Below are 25518 nucleotides of genomic sequence, written 5' to 3'. Positions count from 1 at the left end.
GCAAGCTGGGAGGTGCAGGAAGGTGTTAAAGAGGGGGATGCCTCCATGAGAACCCTGCATCCATCCACACCACCTCTTCTGCCCACCTCTGTTCTCCCTGTACACCCCATGGCTTTGAGTGCAATGTCCCTCTCATCCCAGGACTGAGCACCATGGAAGAGAGTGTCTCCTGGGCTGTGTGAGGCAGCTCTGCTACAGGAGAGGGAGGGCAAGGAGGTGCCAAACAGCAAGAGGCCCAAATCGACTTATTTCTACCACCTCCCCTTTACAAAAATATTAAACCTGCTGTCACTTGCTAATCCATCAGCCTGACAGGTCAAGTAAAAGCAGGTTGCCCACTCGCTTTCACTTCTCCCCCAACTTAATCTCTGTGCTAAATTACAAGTTGATAGTGGGTTCCCATTAATTATTGATTTTCCAGATAATACTTGTTAAAGTAGAATTAACGCTATTGTTTCTGAACAAATACTGCCCAAACACTGTGTTTAGCGGGCTTGTAATCAGCTTTACCCACTTCTCCTCTAATCTGATTGAAACAGATTTCCTACCAAATCTTTTTTATCATTTTGTTGATATTAAAAGGTCACATATTTATGCCTGCCCCAAAGTTTAATTTCAGTTACTGCAATTGATTATCACTCCGTGTTTGTGCACGGACAGCAGAGTGCTATGGACACAACTTTCATTTACACTGGGAATGAAGAAGCAGAGAGAAAATGGAACCAGCACACATACCAGGGTGTTCAGTGAGTGATGTTAGGCATTGTACACTTCAGCTTATTTCCCCAAGCCCTATATTATGATTCTGTTCATCATAATGCCTTTTGACCCGCTGCATTTACTCCATCATAATTATCCTTTAATACTCTTATAAATGAACTTTTAGCTTATCTTCCGTTAATTCTCAGAACAAGCAAAGTGCACACGTAACAAACAAAGCCATCTAAATAAAGTGGTTAACCTTTTGGTGGCTTTCCCCGCTTATTCAAAGGCAGCCTGTGCACTTAAAAGGTAGGTGGATTAATTATACTTCCTCCCAAGAGGTGCAGAGTATGTGATGGCATTTCAGCCCCTCTTCAAGCCAAGCCCCATTGAACGACTCTCTGAAGAACAAAACCAATGAATTAAACCCAAAGCAAAACTAGCTGGCAAAAGTATCAAAGACCAGCATGGGATTTCTGTGGTGTTGCCCAAGCCAATGGTACGAGGACCTTAGATGAGCCAGTTAGAAAGGGAAGGTGGAGGTGACTTGTCTCAAGCACTTGAGGTTTCAGTTTGATCTCCAGCTTGGCCACGAGCTCTCAGTGAGCTCTCAGATGACTCAGGTCTCTAGGACATGCAGGGAAACCTCCTGGCAGGTCTGTCATCTCTACCTACACCTTAGACCAAAGACCATTTTCACAACATAGCCATCAAAGAGCTCCCAGTACTAAAGAGTGTATCATCTTCCACTTTGTTTCTCCTCCATGGTCATGCTCAAGCCATGATGGTAGGGAACAAGTGCCAGCTTGTTCCACTTACTGTGTTTCAGAGTTTGGCACATAATCACATGGCACCTATGGTCTCAACAAAGTCTTCTATAAATACAAATACTCGAGCATGGAACCAACACTGGTTTGCAGCTATAACTAACTGGATGCCCTGCAGACTGGACTGGAGACATTGTCTGCCAGCAGAGTCCTTCTTACCCTTCATAACCCAGGAAGGACAACAGTCTCCAATACTCCAAGGTAGTGGCTTGGACACTTGCCACGTCAGACTCTCTCAAACTCTTCTACAGATGGCAAAGCTGCAGCCCATCTCTGCTGTGACCTGATTTCCCTGATCCACGTTGTGATGAGCACAAAGGTGCTGGCACTGGTCACTGCCTGCATCCCAAGGTGGAGGAGAGGCTCCTGCACACCTACCACCCAGGCAGCCCTGCTGCCCATGCACTTCTGGATGTCCCAGATGGGGACAGGATCATTCAGGGATCTGTGGCACAACAAGGGGTCACCTGCTGGACAGAAGATGCCTGCAACTGCCATCACAGCTCCTCTTGCCACAGGCCCTCCAATCTCCTTGCTACAGTTATTACTAGCATGACAAGCAAAGCAAGAGAATGTCCCATTCCTGGAGAGTTTGCTAAACCTGGACATACAATAGAAATGGAGCATTATTTTTCCTGAAGGAGCTGCGACACAGACGTTAAAGACCAGATTCAACACAGGCTTTAGCTGCGTGGGGCTCAGGCTCTAGATGTGTACGTGCAATCCTGCAAACCCTGAACACCTTCTGAGCAGCTGGTCAGTGGTCAGCCTGAGTGGCTGCACACTTGCCCAGGACATATGGCAACAAGGTCCTGCAGGCAGAGCAAGGCATGGAGATGGGTGGATGCTTCAACCACCAGGTTGTTGTCCTGAAACGTCTCCACATGCAGCACAGACTCACCTGCTTCAGCATTTCCTTCCCCACACACATCCTGCATCTACCTGTTCCAAAGATAAACTGCTTTCATTTTCCATCAGTTCATCGGAGGGTATCTCACCTGCATCATTCAGAGGTATCCAGAAGTCAACTCATTGGAGACGATTCTGAAGATCCCTTTTTTATAGAGTGAGTAAACTCTGCAACTTGCCAGTGAAAATCAAACAGATTTTCATGGAAATTTGGTGCTATTCAGTGAAAAGCTATTAGCGTGCGTAATGAGAAAATACCTAATTCTCCCAAAGCAGGTTTTATGCCCATAAGTGCACCTACAATAATCTCGAAAGGTTAGATTATAGCCACTAATGTCACGCAGACCTCTAAAGGAGATTAGCTCAGGAGTTTTCTTATTAAAGCTGTACTGTTCATGAGTCTAACTGCAGTGATAGACACTAAACAGTACTAAACCAGGTTAACAGCCCTGAGCAGCTCTGTGAAACAACTTGTCCACACTGGTGCCTATTCCAATAAAAGAAGATCTCAATAAACGACAAATGAAACAGCCGTCCTATTTGGTCCCCAGCCCATCTTATTTGCTCTGTAATATTATTTGCCCTCACAAAATCCTGTTATAGTCTTTTCCCTGTTTCTTTTTTCATCAAGATGATGATTCTTCCAAAGTCACGGGGCTGGATCCTCCACTGCTGTGGACTGACCCAGCTTTGTCAGCTAATGAGACTATGTTGACTTACATCAGCTGGGAGCCTGGCTGCTCCCCTGCTTCACGTGGAATAGACTCACAGATTAACAGTTAGCTTTAAGACTATCATGTTTTTATTGTAAAGAAATCACTCTAAAAGCGTTTTGCCCTATTCAGTCTTTAAGAATCCAATCCTCTGCTGTAGCTTAAGGACAATTTCCCGATTACCACCAGCAGAGCCAAGGCCAACTTGAGGAGTTTTTATTTATTTCCTGATCACATAATCCATATTCCACAGAATTTGCCATATGAAATATACTCCTGTGTAATACCAAAGTGTTAATGGCACAGAGTAAAACCGCAAGCTGGTTTGAAATGCAGAGATTTTGAAGGGAAAGATATGAAATCATATAATGCAGCTCCATAATCGTTTGACAATAAATGATCCTTTTATCCGATTATTATTTCAGCTGCGTGTCTTCAATAACATGCAGCAGCTACCCCTTCCCCAGAGCATGTGGTCCACAGCTATGACCAAAGAGCAGTGGCTTGCACCAGGAAAGCTGGGTCCTGCTCCTTCATTACCCCATGCACAGCCTGAGGTCCTCAAATCTTAGGACCATCAATGGGATGAGTCATCGGATCACACCATTAACTGCTTTAAACTGCAGTAGCTCCAGTGAAACTGCTGCACTGATGGTTGCTGACTGGCAGGCAGGGAATGGAGGGGACCAATATAAGAATATAAATGCATCATTGCAAAGAAAATAAGAACCAAGTCTACCAAGAGCAAATACGTCTGCTGCTTGTGAGCTCACTTTCCTACAGTAAGCTGCTTGTTGAGCTGCCATTCATAGCTCAGAATAATTTTCTTTCAGTCAATAAACTTTTCCAGTTTTAAACAAGGAAAGAGGCAGTGGTCACATCTTTTGGTGATAGCTGCAAGAAACTACCAGTTCCTTCACTTTCCAAGAGGAAATTCTCTAACGCTGGCAGATGACTTAATTTGTAAAGGATTTGGGAGAGCTGACATAGCACCAGGGAAGTCCTGCTTTTTTATGGTTTCAGAAAAGACAAATGATCCTTTTCCGTCAGATTAGAAGCTCAAAGAACGTAAGCATGTTCATAAAATAATACTATGGCTTCTCAAAAGAGCTTCATTTCATTCTGGTTCAAAATGAGTGTTATACGATATTGGCTGTGCCCATACTGACCAGTTTTCAACCTATTTTACTGCTAAATCCTCAAATCAACACCAGCCTTTCTCAGCACAGAAGAGTTTAGCTAACCACCAGGCTGCAAAGGAACATAGGGGTTTGAGCAAAAAACTTTGCGCAATGCGTATCACCATTACACCAGCATCAACACAGAGGCTTAGAAACACCCAGAGGCAACATCCCCACTTGGGAACCACTCTTCTACTCCTAGGATCCCAGCCATTGCCTGTCCTCCCCAAGGAAGAGCCTGCCTGTGGGGATAAAGGCTCTTGTCCAAGTCACCTTATTTATTCATGGGCCTTCCTTTGACAGCAATGCAAAGAGCACTAAATCCTGTGGGAGCAATGTAACTAATTCACCCGCGGATGTGCAAATGGGCAATTTGCAAACTAATTGCCCGCACACAACGCGCTGCACAGACAGGTTGTCCCAACACTGCCTCTGCCTACGTTTTCTATGCCTGGCAAGAGGCAGTTGAAATGCTTTCTGGGCAGACAATGGGCTTGCTCAAGTGTGCAACTATTTCGGAGGGAAGCTCCCCGCCCACCCCGGGTGGTGAAGGTTTGTTCTGCCCGCGTCCAGCTGCCGTGTCCTGCCAGGAAAACACTGGGGCCATGTGGGGGACAAAACAGTTCTTTTGCCTTATTGCCTCTGCCGCCGGCTCAGAAGGACGCAGAGAATATCAGCAGCATATGGGCCTCAGGGGACTTCCAGCCATTTAACCAACATTATATGCTCCAAAACAAAACAACAATATTTCGGTACTTAGATCCACCAGATAGCTAAATTAAATTCCCTAGGCGGTGAGGCTGCTATGCTAATTGCCTTGCCTTGTGGGTTTGCCATGCGGCTCCCCAAGAAACAGATTGGCCCATTTTTCAGGCAACTGACTGTTAATTGGAGTAATGAATAGCAGGCTGGAGGGGCCACTCATTTAGCTTGGTAAATTCAAACCCCCCTTATTCATGAGGACAAGCCAGAGGTGACGTGGTTTCCATGGGAGGTGGGCAGACAGGCTGGTGCCAGGTCAACCCAGCGTGGTTTTCTTTCTCTTTACATCGGGAACATAAGTGAAGGTTTAGCACCTGGTTCCCCCATCCCTCTGGGATGCTGTGGTCTTCAGACAGCTGAATCACCTGCAATAAGGTCTTCCCCCATTGACTGCAGAAGATCAGCTGGTCCCTTTGGTGAGCAGGTCTCTTGCTCTGTGGTCCTGAACACAAGCAACTTCTACTGCGCCTGGGAAAGTCCTTGGTTTTGCTATGCTTTGCTTCCCCGGTACTCTGATGGGCTGGACAGAAAGGCTTGAGGGGCAGGAGGAGGCTGAGGCAGCCAGGTCAGCAGGACACAGCTCTGAGGCTTCTCCCTTCAGTGTTGCAGCTCCTGCATCCTCAGCTGGCCACACAGCCACTGCTCCTTCCCCTTCCCACTCGCTCACAAGCAGTATAAAAAGGCTCTAAGAGTAAGCTCTAAAAAGCTCTACAGAAGATGTTGGAATCCATTTTCTGCAGAGGAAGCAGAACTATAAGGTGAGAAAGGACCTTCTTTTCCCTCACAATATTCATAATTGACTCCAAGATGATGACAAGATCATAAAAATCTTTATTTTTAGAGGCACAGGCTCTCTACTCAGCTAAACAAATCTGTGCCACTTGACAACCAGTTTAGCTAATGAATAATACACATATTTGAACACTCTGTCCACACACCCACTGGTGGAACATACATTTTTGACTGCCTGGAAACCCAGCCCTAATATGAGATATGGGAAACAATTCCTGACTTTGTGAACAGTTAAAATGGCAGCATTTTGTTTGCACTTTACCCATCCTCCCCACCCACTTTTTCCTTCAAAATAAGCTTCTTGAAGGAATTACAGATAGTATTCAACACAGGGCTATGTGACAGCCCACAGATGGATTTGTTTCCAATGAATTTGGAGCAGGTAAAAACGCACTGATAGCAGACATGAGGAAAATCTGGAGACTTCTCCTTAATTACATTCCAGTCTACACACCCTGTCTGTATGAATGAGGACACAGGGGTGGAAACTGCCTGGCAGTGTTTTTAGTACAACTGCTGGGATTCAGAGCAGCAGATATCTCTTATCAAACTGGGATCCAAACCTGCCCCCAGAGACCCATCACTGAGGCTTCGGACCTTGATCTAAAACACTAAAAGCAGAACTCACACTTGCTGGGAGCAGGTGCAATGCCATTCAAGCCACCACGTTTCAATGTCACCCTCATTTTCAAACAGCTCCTACAGACTGCAAGTGAGGCATGAGGGCAGGGAGGAATAAACCCATTCATTGTAAAAGGTTCCAATAGTAGCAGGGTGTAGTAATGCTGCTTCCCAGCATAGAAATGTGTGTCTCAACAGTGTGACTGAGCACACTCAGACCCTACTAGCAGCCCTACAAGTCAAGGGCTTGAAAATTTTGCTGTATTTTCTCCCTCTTGCTTAATTCTCTTGCATACAGACGTGCACAAGGATATATCCCCTTGCCTAAAAAAGCAACAAACCCAATTTTACTATTTTTATTTCTGCAAGCACAATTGATTCATGTTTTATTGCTATAATCCAAGGCACAGGTCAAATATGGAGGGGGCAGAGGGGGAAAATCTGGCAATGATCCTGCCATACGTCACTGCAGACAAGAGGCACACACCTCAGTACAAATAAATAACCACTAAGCCATCCCCATTCATGTTTCTAATTAGTGCAACCCATTTAACAAACAGACACATAATATAGGTCAATTATGTAGGTCATGATAAATTTGCACAGAACTTCAGCCTGTAGGGCACCAAAAAGACCACGCCGAGGCAGCATTTGCAAAGCTACAGCTCGTTTCTGCACATGGCTTGCCAACAGCAGCGAGGAACAGCTGAGATCTGCTGGGGTTTTCTGGTCTGTGGTACTACAGCCACCAACAGCAATGAAAACCTCAGTGGCATCCCCTGGGAGATACCCGCTGCGATATGATAACTGAAGATGGTGCAGCCCATCCAGCGTTTATTCTAGACAAATCCAATGCAGAGCCACTAAGATCATCTATTGCACCCTACTAAATTGCAGAGCAAGAGCAAAATATACTTACCAGGCCAATTCTAAAGTGCTTCAGATTTGGAACTTACTGCTACACAATACCTTTAGCTCAAAACCAACAAATAAATCCTGGAAGACAGAAAGTTCAGGCCACAGAAATTGTTGGAGCATCATTAGAAAAGCCAAGACAGAGCTGGAAAAGCAAAGCAGTCAGTGGAGTGCCTACATGTGAACATGGCAAAGGCATGTTTTGATCCTGATTTCCTCAGAATAGGAGGCTTACAGGATTGTTTTGCCCACCTGCTGCTTCTCCAAAACTATTGAACCAGTTACTAGTTTCAGCCACAACTGCCAGAAACTTAAATGTCTCAAAGATCCCAGGCTGGTTTAGGTTGGAAGGGACCTTAAAGCTCACCCAGTTCCAACCCCCTGCCACTGGCAGGGACACCTTCCACTAGAGCAGGTTGCTCCAAGCCCCTGTGTCCAACCTGGCCTTGAACACTGCCAGGGATGGGGCAGCCACAGCTTCTCTGGGCAACCTGTGCCAGCGCCTCAGCACCCTCACATCATCTTCCTGATGTCCAATCTTAATCTCCCCTCTGTCAGGTTAAAGCCATTCCCCCTTGTCCTATCATGTTGGGATTTAGGTCAACCTGCCATGTTTAATTTTTATGAGTTTGTAAAAAATCTGGTAGATATCCAAAGGAGACAGAGAAATATTTATGTATTCCCCACAGGAAAGGAAGTGGCAAGTCAGCATTAGTAGGTTTGACCGTGGCCCTCTGCTGAGGGACAGATGCAGCTCCACAGAAGCCACAGTATGTGCTAAGTCCTGCCTTGCTAGAAATTTTGAGAAGAATGATGAGGAATCACAGTGGAGGCATCAAGAGAGCAGCAGGTGCCGTGGGGGGTGTCAGGTAAGTGTTGGGACTGCAGAGCTCCCAGAGCTCCCAGAGGGTGTGGTGGGGATGTGGGGACAGTATCATAGCAGATGCTACAAGCATGGAGTTTGCAGAGAGATAAAGGTGCTGTGGGACTCAGACCTGTAGGGAAACAAGCTTAATGTTCAGTGAACACCACACTTTCTGCAAAAGGTCAGCACTAGTGTACTTCGTTCTTTGAGATGAAGGGAGAAAATGGATCTTGGATGGGAATTTGAGGTGCTTGTTTAGTTGCTGTCACCTTTCCTTCGTATTTCCAAACATTAGAGTCCTGCATCCCGCTCTGGGGCACAACATGAGAGACGTGACTGTATGTGAGAAAGGAACCAGTGTAAAACCTTTTAAACCATCTACACTCCACCCCATGGCTCCAGATGAGGCAAGGGGATTTGAACAGACTGAAAACTGTTCCCCATGCACATAAATAGTGCTTTTCACAGGAGGAAAAAGAAACCCAAACAGCATTACACTCCTGTTCTCTGGAATCTCTCATCCTAATGGCAGCACTGTTTAGGAACATACATGCAAGATATTTCACCTATGAGAAATAAATACTTTACTGTTTTGCTTTGTCCCTGGGGAAATGATGTGCCTGATAAAATAATGCTGTCGGCCTGCCCTGCTTTTCTGTGAGGGCATCACTGCCACAGTCTTCGGGAGTGAAAAAGGTGAAAGCCTGCCCTGTTTTGCTGGCTCTTCAATTGCATCTTTCAGCAACTGGTGACATGAACATTTTCCATTTAGTTTTGAAAAACATTTTATTTCTAGGGAAAGCAATATTAGTCATAGTTATAGAATCCCAGGCTGGTTTGGGTTGGAAGGCACCTTAAAGCCCATCCAGTTCCAGCCCTCTGCCACGGGCAGGGACACCTTCCACTACAGCAGGTTGCCCCAAGCCCCTGTGTCCAACCTGGCCTTGAACACTGCCAGGGATGGGGCAGCCACAGCTTCTCTGGGCACCCTGTGCCAGCGCCTCAGCACCCTCACAGGGAAGAACTTCTTCCTGATGTCTCATCTAAGTCTCCCCTCTGTCAGGTTAAAGCCGATCCCGCGGGCAGCCCCCGCCTCCCCTCACGGAGGAGCCCCGCGGCCCGCACCTGCTCCGGCCCCCCGCTGAGCCCCGCATCCCTCGGGCAGCGCGGCACCAGCCCGCACCACGCCTGCGCAGAGGGAGCGGCGGCCGCCCCGGGGCGGGGCAGCGGCGTCGCCATGGCGGGGCCGGTGGCGGCGTGAGTGCGGGCGGCGGGGCCGGGCGGGAGCCGCTGTGTGGCGGGGGAAGGCGGGTGTGGGGCTGGCGCGGCGGCGGGGCGGGCTGGGAGGGCCGGGACGAGGCGCCCGCGCTGCGGAGCCGTTCCGGGGCCTGTGCCGCGGCGGGCTCCTGCCCTCGCCGGGAAGCTTCTCCCTTGCGGCAGATCTCCGCGCCCGCGGGCAAAGGCAGGGGAGCGTTAACCCCGGTTCTCTTCAGCGGGGTGCGGGTTCACGCTGGCGGAATGCTGTCTCTCCGCTCCCATCGCGCTGCCAGCCTTCCCTTTCCCTCGCTGGAGGCTCCTGTTTCCTCAAAGGATCATCTGGATCCTGCTGCTTTCCTCCCGTGGCATGTTTGAGCTGTCGTATAGCTGCAGTTGAGGCCTTTCTGGCACAGCAAGATTGGAGCAGGCACCCCGCAGATGTGCAGGGATTGCCGCCCATCTCTGTGCCAGGTGATGGAAGCCAGGGAGATCTTCTTTTCCTTGCCATGCCATCCCCCCGATTCCTGCTGCCCTACGCTGCCCTGGTTTTCATGTGTATTTGTGCCTATCGCTTTGCTTTCCTCCATTTTAATAACCTTTTGTCTTGCCCCTTGTTGGCACTACACTGGAATCACCTTGAATTTAAATTCCTCCCTCTCACGCTTTCTGCACCTCCTGAATTTGTATCATGAATAGATTACATATCTGCCAAAACCTTAAGTCAACCTCATCAATTCGTTTGCTTTCTCTTCTTCACACTATTGAAGAAGGAAAGGTATAATGGCATTTGCTCCCCATAAATCACCATTGACTGTTTTTTAATCATGTGAATGATGTTTGATGGGCAGGGCCTTGGGTGACATGGTCTAGTGGAAGGTGTCCCTGCCCATGGCAGGGGCTTGGAACTCGATGAGCTTTAAGGTCCCTTCCAACCCAAAGCAGTCAGTGATTTTATGGTTCTGTGATTCTTTGTCATGTGAGTGCTTGTTCTTGCCTTTTTGCTGTGGTTTCTTTCCTGGTATTGAATTTGAGGTGTGTGTACTATAGTTCCCTGGCTCTTCCATTGTTTCTTTTCAACACTGTTTTAAAATTGTACTTGTCCAGCCTCCTGGGGCCATCTTCTCCACCCAGGAAGTAGCAAAGATAGCTGCAATGGATTTGGGTTGGCCAGAGAAGTTGTGGGATCTCCATGCCTGGAGGTTTGCAGGATGCATTTGGATATAGCCCTGAGAAGCATGGTGGGTCCCCATAGCTGCCTGTGCTTTGAGCAGTTGGATGAGGGACCTCTTGAGGTCCCTTCCCACCTCAATTACTGTATTCAGCTTCTCTGAACTCTCCTTACTCTGTTCCTTCTTAGGCCTCAGTAGTAATGGGGAAGAAAAGATTTCTGCAGCTTCATGTCTTAAAATTAGCTGTAGATCTCAATGACATGCTGAAGGAGGATGGATATTTTCCTTCCGAACCATTGGGAAATCAGTGGGTGGTCTCGGTATCCAACAGCCATGGGTGTATTTGATGGTTAGGACAAGCAACATGGGAGAGAGGGATTTTGCTGCTAGGTCCAGTTTCAGAAGTGCTTCACAGGTTAATCCAGGTTCTACATTGTCCTACTGGAATAAATGTGGGCATTTAACTGCAAGTTCCCCTGGGTGAGTTGAGACAGATTTGAGTACTGAAGACAGTAGCTGATATCTTGGTTTTACTCCAGATGCTGAAGGAGCTGCAGGCATAAATTCTTCTACTTGCCAGCAGTGGTCTGTCACACCGTGTGAGGGGTTTTTTTTACCAGGCTGTTTGTTGCAGTCACTTCCTACTTGCTTTGCCTGCCATGCCCATGTTCTTATCACAGATCTAAACCAACAGTTACGTGTTTCACTAATGCGCAAGTCAAGTTTACTCTGTAAATCCCTTATCAAATAACATTCATACTCTTAGATCCTTGTATCAGGTTTAGAAAATAAAACATGTATTTTCTTCTCTGTTGAATATAGGAGTGATGTGGGAAGCACCTGTTCTGTGTGAAGGTCAAGAAATAAAACATTTGATAAAGGGAAGAAACAAAACATCTGATAAATGGAAGCCATGAAGATGTCAAAGCGGTTCTTTGCTTTCGGGATCTTGGCATGCATAGCTATTTATGTTGCATACATGAAATGGCACTTGGATTCCAAACAAGTTGTGGGAGCAACAGAAGGAGTTGCTGAGAGCAGAGGAGACAAACTGAACCATCAGGCACCGACCACAGAGCTCTCAGTCTTCTATGGGATTATGTTTGATGCAGGAAGCACGGGAACTCGCATCCATATATTTAAATTCACACAGCAGCCAAAAGGTACAGTCTGCTCATTGCATGGTATATGAATGCGTCTATAACCTGTGGGGCAGATTACTGATGCTTCTTTTCTAGGGATTACTTGAGCAAACATGCTTCAGTTCTGTCTAGAGAGCCGTCAGGAAGTATGCTGTTATTCAAGCGTGTAGGTTTGGATGAAGTTATGAAAACATTCTACAAGGAGGAAATGCTGCAATGTCAGAACGTGATGAAATAGCAGCTGTACCTTCAGAACAGTGCCTTGAAAAGGAGGAGTTTTACAACACACTGCATGGTGGAAGAGGGGGTTATACATTCAAACTGCCTTACTCCCCCAAATTTTCACCATGGTCTTGTTGGCTGTCTCCAGTTCCTGGCAGTGAGTTGCTTCTCTTTGCATTGGCTGGTTTAGTGCATCCTTTGGGTTTAGTGTTGGATTTAAATTCAAAACTTCACTGTTTGATTAAAATTGCCGTGTATTGCATCTGGACCGACAGTATTGCTGAGAAGTGAGGCAATAGGGAAGGGGACAAAAAAGCTCCAGTCTTCCTCTGGAGTCACAAGCTTAATTTGTTGAGGTGTTGTCCGCTATTATGTGTGCAGCTCTTCAAGGTGAGAGGATGCTGTTAGTAGGTGATCTGAGGATGCTTTTAAGGATGAGCAGTGTGGTGTGTGGTGTGATTGGTCTGTGGGGAGCACCTTAGGTTTGCAGACTGGGCTAATGTAAAGCTTAGCCACCAAAACCAACATTCCATGGATTTCATTCTTTCAGTGCATTCCCCAGTCTTTGCTATTTCCTCGCCTGCATCTCTTTAAACACAACTTCAGAAGGGTGTAGCTGGGTGCAGGAGGATGCTGTTGTCAAGCTCATGTTGTGTTGCCTGCAGGTTTGTATCATTGTACTGCAGGTTTCCAGAATACTTAGGACTGGCTCCCTCTGCTACCACTGGAAATGGTAAAGCTTCCACTGAGTTTTGCTGGAGTCAGATTTAGCTGCAGTGTGAGGGTCTTTGTTACCAGCGCAGTTGGGAAAGGTGCACATGGCAGGTGTAAGGGCTCAGAGAAGACTTGCACCCTTCTGATGTGCATGAAAAATATACGCAGAGCACTTGAAAAACAGTCCTGACTTTTAAAATGCTTTTCTCAGGAGCTAATTCCATAGCAAGGGCTGTGTTTAGAGGTCGGGTGGCTGTTTATAGTTCATTAGACAGAGGCTTCAGTTGCCTTCTATCATGATGTAACTTGTAAAATGGTTTTCTTTGTGTGTCTGCAAAATTGTTTGTACCATTGTTTTGAAATGCTGTTTTTGAACAGAGACTCCCAAATTGACCCATGAGACGTTTAAAGCACTGAAGCCAGGTCTGTCTGCATATGCTGATGATGTTGAAAAGGTAATTTTGTTTCTGTTACTGTGAAAGCATGTGCCCCCAGATGTCATGGGTTTTATGTGCCCTGCAAATCCCATCTTGCTGTGGTACAGTATGCTGAACTGTCTCATTTTACACAGTAAAAGTTGGTCACCATGCAGAGGAGCAAGGAACAGAATGCATCTAGTTCCACTCTGTGGTGGTGGTAGATAAGCACAGTGGATGTTTTTCCTATCTCTGCCTTAAGAATTTTGATGTGCTTAAGAAAATGGCAAAAGAGCTGTGTTGGAATGGAGCAGAGCCTTCTCCAAAACTGGATGGAATCGGATTCACAGGAAAATAGTCTAAAGAGCAGGCTGAGTGACTTCTCTCCCATCTACCTTACCTTCTGGCTTGAAGAGATTTAGGGACTTACACCCAGCTCATAGTGTTTTACTGGCTCCAAAGGTCTTTTTGTTTTCCAGGATTTGCCATAGTGTCTTTTGAACCTTTTGTAGCCAGAACATTCAGCGGCAGAGAGTTCTCTGTCACTGTTTGGAAACTGCCTCTTCCTGTTGTTTTTGACCTGTTGCTGGATGATGCCCATTATATCCACCAGGTGTCATACTGTAGGAGATACTGAGTCCTCCACCTTCCACCTTCTCCTGACCCCTTGTGACACTCTCTTGTCTCTGTTCCACATTTAAAGTGAATAATACCTCTGGTCACCCTTTCGCCCTTCCAAGAAAGGTAAAGCTGAAGAGTTTCTAAGACGCCTTTTGTTTTGTTCTTTCTCTGCTCACAGAGTGGCCAGGGAATAAAAGAGCTCCTGGAGGTGGCAAAGGAGGAAGTTCCAATGGAGCTGTGGAAGTTTACTCCTCTGGTCCTGAAAGCCACAGCTGGCCTACGGTTGCTGCCAGGAGAGAAAGCACAGAAGTTGCTGGATAAGGTACTGCTGCTTGTCTTTCAGTCTGCTCTCCAGCAATTTTGTAGCAAACTTTGCTCCCTTCTGTGTAAGGTGCATACTCCTTTATCTTCATGTACGTGAGCCGTTTCTGTCATTTAACCCTGATCACAAATGGGGTTGGGGGGAGAAATCTTGTGAGTACAAGCACAGAGGAATGATGACAGCTCTGAACAAGCCTGGAGGTGACATATGACAAGTGTAATGAGCTTCTCCTAATAGTCACCACAGGCTTGTTCTTACTGGGTGTATTTGGTGGTGGTTTTGACCAGGATGCTGCTGTTTTGAGAAGAACTCTATTTGATTGGTCATGTTATCAGCCTGCTGCTGCAAGGTTGCTCCTTCATATTGATTGGATATAAAGTGAATTGTATTTATAGGCATGTAAAATGCGTAATATTTTAAAATGTTATAAAAATAAAATATTACATTCTAATCTTTGTGGCTGCAGGAAAAGTTTAAGTGTACACTAAGTGTACTCTTTTTCTAAGCAATAATGGGAAGGAAGAAATGTGGTGTGGTTGAAACCAGTGTTTGTATTGTTTTCTGCTGCCTGCAAGCTGGTCCGTTCTTTCCACACTGGATTTCATCTGGAACTGCTGTAGTTGCTTTAGAGGACTGTGGAAACATGGGGTGTTGCTGCCTCATGTAGGATGTAGTGTAGAGGACCTCTAACAGCCAACATGCTCCTGTTAAAAATGCCATTCCCTGGAGCAGGGTGAAAGCCTGAAAGCCAGGGTGTCCATCTCCTGTGGCTCCCATGCATGTGTAATACCTTGTGGGTAGCCAGTTGCAGCAAAGTCAACTGAATTCCCTTCCCTGCCCATGTCCATCCCTGTTAATGGCATTTCTGAGCAGTCTTCATGGCTGACTCTGCAAATAGCAGAGCGTGGGCTGATGCTTGTTGGGCTCTTGAACTCCAAACAAAGTGGTGAGCAGCAGTCAGGATCTGGCCCAAGAAGAGAAGCGGTTGTGTAAAACTGTAGTTCTATAGAACATTTGCTTTCCAGTTGAAAAAGGGTTTCTCTGAGTTAGCTTTTATTTGAACTACAGGTGAAGGAGATCTTTCAGGCCTCCCCCTTCTTCGTGAGGGACAACTGTGTGTCAATAATGAATGGAACCGATGAAGGTAGGATAACCCCTTCTGCAACCCTGGGGATTCTGGCCTCACAGTGACCAGTCCCCACTCACTGTGGTGGGAGCCTACAGGCAGCAGATTTGATACAGTTTTTATGCTGCTATGTTTTCCAATTCAAAGTCCTGAACTCTGTCCTGATTTTCAAAGCTCTGAGTGCCGAGCAGTTCCTGTGGGATCACCAGGAAGCCACTGTGCAGTCAGCACTTCTGGAAAGGTTTCTGAATATCTGCTTGTTGAGATGGTCTTCAACAACTGGTTTTGCACACCCTCCTCTTGACAATGCTCGTCAGATATTTCTGGAAGTATTTGGTTATAACGTTATCGATAACTGATCTAATCAGTGTGATCATGAATTCAATCTGAAGAAAAGTTATGTAGAAGAAAATACATGCTGCAGTATTTTTGATGCTCATCAAAAATGATGAGGACAGAACCCAGAATCAGCCTTGATTTCAAATAATTGGAAGAAACAATTCTAAATTCTAAGTAACTAAGAGTTGAAATGAACTTTAAATCTGCCTGGAAAACAGACTTTAAAATAGCTGGAGCTGTTTGGAGCTCTTTATGAGTTTCTTTTACTGCTTAATGGAAAAAGGACATTGTAATTCTTGTTGTTTTGTTTTAAAATCATTAATAGCAGTGGCAGCCTTGGTTCAGCCAGGGGTTGAACTGGACCGTGTTCTCTAGCATGCCTCGAGTTTTAACCACATGGATAAATATTTGAATTTGTTAACATGAGGCCCACTAATTAATGTAATTTATGGAGAAGAGGTTTCTAAACCAAGAGAACAGAAACAGTGCAGCTCATAGGAATACTTAGGGGAAAATAGGACAACCCAAAACACTGAAAAGATGAAAATTCTTAGTATTCAAAAAGAAAGCTGAGTGCCTGAGATCAAACAGAATCATGCCAATGGATGTCTTGCTAGAAAATGAACAATGTGAGTGTCAGTCATTTTTGTGTTTTTTAGCTAAGGACACTGAAGCCTTTGTGACTTCTTGCCTAAGTTTTTGACCTGTGAAATACAGAGTTCTTCAGGCATTTCATATACAGGGCTTCTCTTCCAAATGTCACATAAGCTCTGGTATAGAAGGTCATTCTCTTTGTTCAAGGCATCTAATCTTGGGGTTTGACAGATATTGGCAGTTGTGGAAACACTGGCTTTGGGGCAGCGTGGGTCAGGGGAGCTCAGCACAGCCAGTCCTGTTCACCCTTCTTGAAGGTCCTCCTTGCTTAGCTCTCAGCCAGCCATCCTTTGGAGACTGTATTAGAAGTCCTCCATTTGTGAAGGGGGACAAGGGAGCTGGTGGCACATGGTCTCTGGTGTCTCTGTCTGTTGTTGGACCACAAGCTCTGATTTGCTGATTATTTTGTTTAGATGGTGCAGTTAAACTTAAAATCCATCTAAATAGATCCTAAACCAGGAAGCCCTTGTAATAGGGCTCACCTTATTTGTTACTGTCATTAGATAAAATGGAGTGCTATGATCTAACGGTGTGTCTTTTAAATCTTTTCTTTATTAGGTATTTCAGCCTGGATCACAATAAATTTTTTAACAGGTATGTGTACATGAGCATGTGCATACAGATGTGACCAATGGTGTGGAATTCATACTGGTTTCTGCCCCTGCATGGGATTTGCTCTTTTATTGGGGTGGAGTGGGAGAAAGAAGTACCCAGGAACAAGTCAGCAGTTGGTTTTGGCCTGGCCTGTATAAATCATTAGGATTTGGGCCATTTACTTGACAGAGTGAGGAGTTTAATCCCTTTTCCTAGGTATTTAATGTTGCCTTTCTTTCAATTCCCTGTAGGGTACCAGAGCATTTTATTCCTTTTTAGAGCCTGCCACTAGCTCTGGCTAAATTTTTAATGTGGGTATTCTAGTTGTTCTTGGCAGCTGCACAGAGTGAAAGAAAGTGCTGTGCTACATCCTTAGAGATTTATAACTTAGAAATACCACAAATACTTACACTGCTGAGTTAGAAAAGGGTAGCTAAAGGGTAAAAGAAAGAAACTTAGGCTGAAGCCCTCTGCAAGAATAAGTAAAGCAGTCTGCCACCCGAGCACTCTGTTCAGCACACATGGTGTGTGGAGCAATGCAACAAGTGCTCTAAAGCTTTTTGCGCTCACAGGAAATATCAGAAAGGTCAGAGATCTTCAAACAGCAACTATCATGATGCATACTGAGGTATTTGGCACAAACTAGTCTTGTCAGGAAGGTGTATTTGAAGGATCTAACTGAGAAGGACGGGATTTAAATGAGAAGAGAGGTCTGGGCTGGCAGCAGGAAGAATTCCAAGAGAGCTGAGTCTCTTAGGCCACCTCTTTTCACTCTGTCATCTCCTTGGCCATAGAAATCTGCAGAATATCACTAAGGGATAAGGGAGAGGTGGCCAAGAAAACCACATATCTCTGTGCTACGAAGTGGTTGCCAGAGTAGAGTTTGCAAAAGGGTCCTTGCATCTGCTGAAAGAATGTTTAGGAATCCAATAACCAAAACTGCTGTAATTAGAGCATGAACAGCCCCAGAGAAACAAGAGAAACTCTGTCACTTGAAGATTTTCAGGACACTTGATAAAGCCAAAATAAGCACCCAGTAGATGATGGTATAATTTAGTGGTGGCTGGAAGCTGAGAGATGGACTTAGATTGTCCCGTTTCTTTACCACTGTACTCCTGGGTTTGTTCCTAGCCAGTTTCTCAAGTGCCCACCGTGGCTTTCTCTGTTCTGTCACATGTTTCAGGTAGCCTAGATGATCCGCAGAAGAGAAGTGTAGGGATGCTGGATTTGGGTGGTGGATCAACACAGATCACCTTCCTTCCACGCACCGAGGTAACGTGAACATGCACACTGCTGGGAGGTGCTGGTGCAGAGATCAGTAACTGCTCAGATTGGTTTCCCTTGGAAACAGACCAAGAGTTTGTCAGTGTGACATGAAGCCACACTTCTGACAGAAAACCCTCTGTCACCTGGGCGCATCTGCCTTGTTCCAATCAGTCACAGAGGCATTCACAGCTCCTTGTCAGTCCTCTTACTCCAGCTCCGTGGTGGTGCATGTCATGAATTTGCCAGGGCTGCTTTATCTTGGGGAAAACACAGTGTTCACCTGAGCATCTTAATCCTTGACTCTCAGTTTGTGCTGATAATAATGAAGAACTCAAATGCTGTTAGTGAATTGAGGTCCAACATTTGGCCTATATTGGGTTTTAAGAACACAATAAGATGCCTTCTCAGTCCTTGTTTCTGATTTTCCTGAGTTCACTCAGTTGCAAATGGATGAGTTCTAAGGACAACTGTTATATGCATTAAAAAATACATGCTAGTGGTTGTCATTTCAGTTTCCTGTTCCAGCATTTGTATAGGTGTTCTGTAAGTTGGAAGCCCTGTGGCATTGTAAAGCTCTGGCCTGAGCAGAGATACTGTTCATAGTAAAGCTGCACAAAAGCAGAACATTGGGGTGCTGTATCTAATGTCCCAGTCTGGCCTAATTGACAGTGCTTCTACAGCAGGGGATGGGAAGAGTCCGGAATGTGGAAGTTCTGGGCTTAGAGATGGTGTTAAGGTCTGAGCATCATGAATAGCATCATGGCCTGAGCTTTGCTCCCCACAAACGCGCCAGTGTGCTGGTGCACTCGGGAAGAGGCTGCAAAGTGCTTTAGATAATTACCCTTTCATTTCCTCAGGCCGCAGGCTGGTCCTCACTCTGTTCCTTGGCAAGCACAGTGACGCGCTTCTCCTCTGGCTCGTGGAAGTTCACAGCTGAATTCACTTGAGTAGGAAGTTAATGCGTGCCTGGCCTTCATATTAGTTTGCACACTTTTCCCTAGCAGGGATCATCCGAAAAGGCAGTTGCTGTAGCCTCTTGATAAAAGTAACTAAGAGCTGGAATAAGGATTCCTTTTTAATTAAAGGAATGGTTTTATACACCAGCTTGGAGTGGATTCAGATAGAAATATAACCAGTTTAGACTCTGTCATGTGAGGACACTATTCTAGCCCCAGGTTATCTTGTGTATCAGCGGTCAAGTCTCTCTGAACCATGCTAGGATTGTTTCACATTTTTCCTTCTTGTTTCAGAAGATTTTGTTGTTGATGTTTGCTACTGATGGCAGAAACCTTGCAGTGACATCTTTTTCTCCCTCCAGGCAACTCTCCAGACATCACCAGCTGGCCATACAACTTCATTTCAGATGTTTAACAACACCTACAAACTGTATTCATACAGGTTAGTTGTGGGAAAGAGCACACTGTACACACCGAAGCTTTCTATGAAGCCATTGAGATCTAGGTGTTTTGCTGTAAGTGAGGTCCTTACAAATGACTGGAGAAACCTGAGCCACCATGTTATTGTGGTGATGAACCTTGGCTGCCCACCAGTACCCCACAAGCCACTGTGTCACTGTTCTTCCATCTACAGGACAGGGGAAAGAAAATACAACAAAAAGCTCATGGATCAGGTTAAGGAGGTCACCTACCAGTTGCCGTCATAGGCAAAACAAGACTCTCCTTAGAGAAGTTAATTTACTGCCAATTGAACAGTAGGATAATGAGAAATAAGAGCAAAATCAAAAACACCTTCTCCCCCACCTCTTCCTCCTTCCCAGGCTCAGCTTCACTCCCTACTCTTCTACCTCTTCACTGCCAAGTGGAGCAGGAGCATGGTCAATGGAGTTTGCAGTCCGTTCAGTGCTTTGTCTCTGTGATTCCTTCCTCCTCACTGTCTTCCCCTGCTCCCAGTATTTGGGGCAGAAGGAAGCAGCTTCTTCCCACCCATGTTTGCTGTAGGGTGTGTTTGGGCTCAAAAAGAGTCAATTCTGTATGCTAGAGGCTGTGTTGGCTTTGAGGAGGGTAGGAGGAACGTGAGAGGAATGCCTTCAGCATTCCCAGTTCTTTAAGAGCCAGATTACCATTGACAGCTATTGCCTGTGCTTTTTCAAAGGCAGATTATCCTTCTGGGGGAGGGCAGTATGGGGGTGGGTTCTCACGCTGTTCCCCTTGTGTGCATCAGCTGCTGACTTGAGCCATTTTGCTGGGACTGTTTAGAGGAGACTGGTATGCCCCAGCCAGGTTGCCAGTGGAGTGTCAGAGGAAGGATGTTTGTTGTTCACAGAGGCTTTTATCCCTTTGCAGTTACCTGGGACTTGGGCTGATGTCAGCAAGGCTCGCCATTTTAGGAGGAGTTGAGGGAAAACCCTGTAAGTTATGGGCACTGCTCAAGTCTTGGCTGTGAGCATAGGGTACATAGTCCTGTTGTGAGGGGAGGAGTTGTCTGTCCCCTTCCCACTGGGCTCAAGGTTCCTGAGTGGAATGTGGACTCCTGTCACCATGGCTGGGTGCATTTGAGACAAGTGCAGGAGGTGACACTGCTAGATCCCAGGAGACCTGGACTCTTGCCAGCCCTGGGGGAGGGCATGGGACATCTGAGCCATGGCTGGGGCTTGGAGGTGCCTTGCTGGGGCTGTGCGACAGAATGGAGCAGGGCTGGGAGTGAGGGGTCTGAAATTAACTCCTCATGTTTTTCCCTAACGTGGCTTTGTTTTACTTCTGCAGTAGGAGAAGGGGAGGAACTGATCAGCCCCTGTTTACCTCCTGGCTTCAAATCTGAATGGCAGCATGGTGAGATAGTGTACAAAATTAAAGGACAGAAGGCAGGTATAGTGATTTATCACTCTTCCTATCTAGGCCAGCATGCTATTAGCAGTGTAAATGATACACTCAGCCTCTTGCAAAGACACTAGGTTCTCTGTTTACTGTGCAGTCTGGCTCCTATTGACATGCTGCTAAAGAGATTCTGCTGCTCTTCCCTCTTGTTCCATGGTGTCTATCCAATCAGTAAAGCTGCTGGTAGTAATGCAGGTGGAGTTGAGCAATCCCTGAACAGGTCTGTCAGAATCCTACCTCAGATGGTGTTGTCATCTCTGATCTATCACATACTCAGTCCCAACCTGCGGATGGCAAGTGTTGCCACTGGAAGATGATGCAGATTTCAGTTCTCTGTGAAGAACTTATAAAGTGCTATTGTGCAAAAGGGAGCCTCTTTCCCAGCAGGTCCTAAGCAAATTGCATGCATAGTTAACTCTCTGCCCATAATATGCTGGGTTTCTTTGCCTTCTTTTAGGTGAGCCTCTGTATGAGGCTTGTTCGAACAAAGTGGCAAAGATGCTCTACAAAAAAGTGCATAAAGCTGAGGAAGTGAAGGACTTGGATTTTTACACTTTCTCCTACTACTATGACCGTGCAGCAGAGGTTGGTCTCATAGGTATGTTTGCTCCTGGTTTAGTTTCATTTTAAATCACAAGCTGTGGAAGAAATAACACACATCACGATGCTTTGCTAAGCTGTCATGGAACTTAGCCTTTTGTTATGCTGCTGTGCAGCATTGGTCTTGACTGGATATTGAATGTTCTTTAATTTCTATAGAGAAGGGACTGGGGCTGTGAAATATGACCTGCAACTTCTGGTAATGGTTTTTAAACAAACTGTCTGCATTTCAGAAATCGTTGTGTGATTCACTCCACAATCCAAAATAGAAACAAGACCTCATAATGATAAACAAATTTCTTGGACAGTACAGCAGCGAAGTGATCTCAGGCTGTGTGTTTGGCTTCACAGACCTCTTTAGATGGAATGAGGAGTTTTAGATAACTCCACATATATTCAGAATGCATCCCATCTCTTTCCCAGTGGCATGCTGGTGTGCAGAAGGCTGTTCAGTGGTAGAAAGCAGGTGATGAGATCTCAAGCTAGTTTGGACAAGGTGACAGTCTGTAAACTGTGTTTCTTTAGGAAAGGAGGCTAAAAGTTCTTCATAAAACAAGGCTTTACAATCTGTATTAAAAATCTTTTAAAGGTTCTTTTAGCTTTAAAGCAAGTGTGTGTTTTGTCATTGATTTCAGTGGCTCAAGGTTTCATTTCCAAGCTTTTATAACTTGAATGTACAATTGCCTTTATACAAAACCCCTAAAAGACCACCTTTTTTGTTTGTTTGTTTAGATAAAGAAAAAGGAGGAAGCTTAACTGTTGGTGACTTTGAAATTGCAGCTAAATATGGTAAGATGCAATCCAACACACGGCAGTAATTGTGTGTAAATTCATACCCAGGTGGCAAACGGGTGACGTTAAAAAGCCTGGGTTTTTTTTGTTTCAAGTAAATATCAAGCACCTCTTCCCATAGCATCTCACCAACATTTCTGCTTATTTCTGAAAATCTCAACTATTTTTATATTAACTCTTGCTATTGCAGCCTGCGTAAGACAAACTTTATAATGCTCAGATTTCAAAATTCTCTCAAGAATTACTAATAAACTTGCTAGTTAACAGCTCACCTGACATCATGCTTTCAGAATTGGTGTGGGGGTTCTCATCCCGTTAGCATAACCAGTTCTAATCTGGTTTCATTTTACTTCTTGTCTCAAGATTTGCTCCTATGCTTGGGTGTTAATCAGAAAAGGGGGTAAAACCAGCTCATAGCTTCTTGCTTCCTCAGCTGCCGAGGGAACTGCCTGTGCAGACTTACAAATGGAAACATCCTTTTCTTAATACCACAAACTCAGGCTTTGATCAAAGCGACATGGGGCTTTTTGGGAATCTTTATGATTGACTGAACAATTGTTGCAGTTTTGAAATGTGGATTACCATTTGTGTAATTCATCCTGAGAAAGGAAGTGGGGGTTATTTTGATTTTGTCTTTTTTTTTCTTCTTTTGTCTTTTTTCCCTTTGGTTTTGTCAACAGCTATGGAGTGCTTATGCACAGGAAACATAACATACCTGAGGTTGCTCGGATATGTAAAGGCTTGAAGTAGACAGAAGAAAAGTTGGAGGCCCTTTTCATCCTTTTCCAGAGAGATAGAAGCATCTCAGCTGGCCTAGGGGAGATACAGAACGCCTTGATCTTCCTTCCAGTGTGCCAGAGCTTTGGTGCTTCTGCTAACGTGTGCATGTCATTTCACCCCCATTGTGACAGGTTCCATCACTGTGCAGCTCAACTGACAAGAGGTGTTTTATGGATTCATTTGAGGTTTTTCAAAGCTGGGTTGATGCTAGTCCTGAGCCCACAGTGTGCATTCAGACACTCTTTTCTTTCTTCTTAGTATGTAAGACCATGGAAATCAGTCCTGGAAGCAGCCCTTTTCTTTGCATGGACCTCACGTACATCACCTTCCTCCTGCAAGAACTGGGCTTCCCGAAGAGCCAAGTCTTCAAGGTGATACACAGGATGGATTGCTGGGGAGAGTGGGCAGCAGGGTGCTGAGGCAGTAGTCATCATGCCAGCAGTTCATTCCTTGATCTCCTTTCTTAATACAACACATTCTGTATGATTGGGGGCGGGTGGAGGGACACTGGCCCCACAATGCTGATAACCAGTTGTGATAATGTTCAGTACTGTATTCACCTTGCATGCTTCTCCTTCTCCCAAAGAATTGTGGTTTAACTTTCTTGGTTTGGTTTTGTTGTTTTGTATTTTTTTTTTCAGCTTGCCCGGAAAATTGACAATGTTGAAACGAGCTGGGCATTGGGAGCCACTTTTCATTACATTGACTCACTCAATAGACTGCAGTACTAAAGCCCCTTGAGGAATCTGAGTTTTTGGAAGCCCAACTCGGGAGAATCTGTTGAAGGGCCTGCTTTTGGCTTCTGGAGTCCTTTGGGAGGCCCCTTTCCGCCCACCCCCTGTCAAATTCCCTCCATCACTAGCTCTTTTTTTTACAGTGCAGAGTGCATAATCTCAAGAATAAGCCTTGATTTGACAGCATCTGCAGTCAACTTGCTGTAAAACTTGATCATTGTTGAAGGAAAACCAGGACTCTGCAGGACATCTATGATCTCTATGAGAAAAACAACTTTTTGGAATGTGCCTGTACTATGTGCTTGTACTGTGCTGAAGTCTCTGTAGGAAATGGTCACTCCAGAAGGAACTCTTTACCATCCTGATTACAGGGTGGTTTTTTCCTGTTTGTCAGCAGTTTTCAGTGATGATTTTTATTTCACTACTTCCATGTTTGAAGGTGAACTCGTGTGTGTGTGTGTGTGTGTGTGCAGACAGTTACACAGCTGTGCTGCTGACAGGCAGCTGCTTTGGAATGCGGGGTGGATGTCTCGGCTCTGCTTTCCACTTGCTTGGGAGCACTCTAGAAACTGAATATGGACTTGGAGGCATGAATTGGAGCCTATATGCCCTGTAGTGCTAAAGCATCCAGCCTAATGTTGGTTCCTTGGCTGCTGGAAGATGGATGGTGGAAGAGAACATCTTCCATATTTGCTGGATCTAGACGAGCAAGGCGTGGGTACAGGGCTAAGATGCATTTGGCAGTTCCGGAGTCGGTCAGGGTAAGATGGATGAACAAGATGCAGCCATAAATATAAACCCTGAGCATGGCTTATTGGATCTCTCAGACATTTGTGCCTTGGCCAGGTTGCTGCAGGGCCCGGGATGAATGCATTTACTTGGGCTCTGCTTCCTGCAGACACATCTCACTTTGATAAATGAATGTATTGTGGTTGCACTGAGCCGTGGCAGGGTAGCTGCAATGCAGCACTCCAACAGTGTCCTGTGCACAGGCTGAAGTAATCCCGGAGGCAGCGAGAGCTGGAAGGAACATGCTGTGCTCTATGTAACCTAACTGTGGAATTGTTGTATTTGTAATGGATGTTTAGAGCAGACCTGAGAGGTCTTTTGGGGGTGCAGAAAAGCCCAGCACTGTGTGCCCTGACTCCAGGGCTTGTTGCCACAACCTCGTCCTTTGCCCGGGGCAGCGAGATGTGGTACGGTGGTGTGTGGTGCTGCATGGGGATGCTTGAACCTCACTGTATGACAATAAAACCCCAATTTAAAATGAAAATCTTGTAGTGGGTTTTGAAATGAGTGCCCTGATGCTGTCCCATGCTGATGATGTCTCATGCCATCACAGCCTCCACAGGCCATCCCTGTCATAGAATCCCAGACTGGTTTGGTTTGGAAGGGACCTTAAAGCTCATCCAGTTCCAGCCCCCTGCCACGGGCAGGGACACCTTCCACTAGAGCAGGTTGCTCCAAGCCCCTGTGTCCAACCCGGCCTTGAACACTGCCAGGGATGGGGCAGCCACAGCTTCTCTGGGCACCCTGTGCCAGCACCTCAGCACCCTCACAGGGAAGAATTTCTTCCTAATGTCTAAGTCTCCCTCTGTCAGGTTAAAGCCATTCCCCCTTGTCCTGTCCCTACAGGCCCCTGTCAGAAG

At 45.7% G+C, this 25518-nt stretch overlaps 1 protein-coding gene across 4 annotated transcripts; it reads left to right on the top strand.

The window, feature by feature from the left end:
* The first annotated feature begins 9481 nt into the window (after nucleotides 1-9481).
* On the top strand, nucleotides 9482-25142 carry ENTPD6 (ectonucleoside triphosphate diphosphohydrolase 6). 4 transcript variants are annotated; one of them, XR_003993451.2, is made up of 15 exons: nucleotides 9492-9544; nucleotides 11536-11876; nucleotides 13170-13246; nucleotides 14007-14150; nucleotides 15219-15294; nucleotides 16828-16863; nucleotides 18047-18135; nucleotides 19448-19527; nucleotides 20433-20497; nucleotides 20853-20954; nucleotides 21421-21561; nucleotides 22296-22352; nucleotides 23036-23298; nucleotides 23394-23506; nucleotides 23777-25142. XR_003993451.2 is itself a non-coding variant. In XM_030499276.2 (14 exons), the coding sequence occupies exons 2-14, from the start codon at nucleotides 11618-11620 to the stop codon at nucleotides 23864-23866; spliced, it is 1329 nt and encodes a 442-aa protein (XP_030355136.1). In that variant the 5' UTR covers nucleotides 9482-9544; nucleotides 11536-11617; the 3' UTR covers nucleotides 23867-25142. The 4 variants fall into 4 exon arrangements, 2 of the variants coding, with proteins under 2 accessions (XP_030355136.1, XP_030355137.1); XM_030499276.2 differs by lacking the exon at nucleotides 23036-23298 and having other exon boundaries at nucleotides 9482-9544; XR_003993450.2 differs by having other exon boundaries at nucleotides 23036-23506.
* The last annotated feature ends 376 nt before the right edge of the window (nucleotides 25143-25518 follow it).

The sequence above is a fragment of the Strigops habroptila genome, chromosome 10, assembly GCF_004027225.2.
Source record: "Strigops habroptila isolate Jane chromosome 10, bStrHab1.2.pri, whole genome shotgun sequence".
Lineage (NCBI taxonomy): Eukaryota > Metazoa > Chordata > Aves > Psittaciformes > Psittacidae > Strigops > Strigops habroptila.
The sequence above is the reverse complement of the archived record's forward strand: the minus strand, read 5'-3'. Positions and strand labels throughout refer to the sequence as shown.

Bases quoted from the DNA above. Each gene is read 5' to 3' on its own strand.
- ENTPD6 (XM_030499276.2), top strand. From the start codon at position 11,618: ATGGAAGCCATGAAGATGTCAAAGCGGTTCTTTGCTTTCGGGATCTTG. The intron at 19,528-20,432 runs GTTAGTTGTGGG...ATCCCTTTGCAG, and splicing joins TACAAACTGTATTCATACAG to TTACCTGGGACTTGGGCTGA. The intron at 20,955-21,420 runs GTATAGTGATTT...GCCTTCTTTTAG, and splicing joins AATTAAAGGACAGAAGGCAG to GTGAGCCTCTGTATGAGGCT.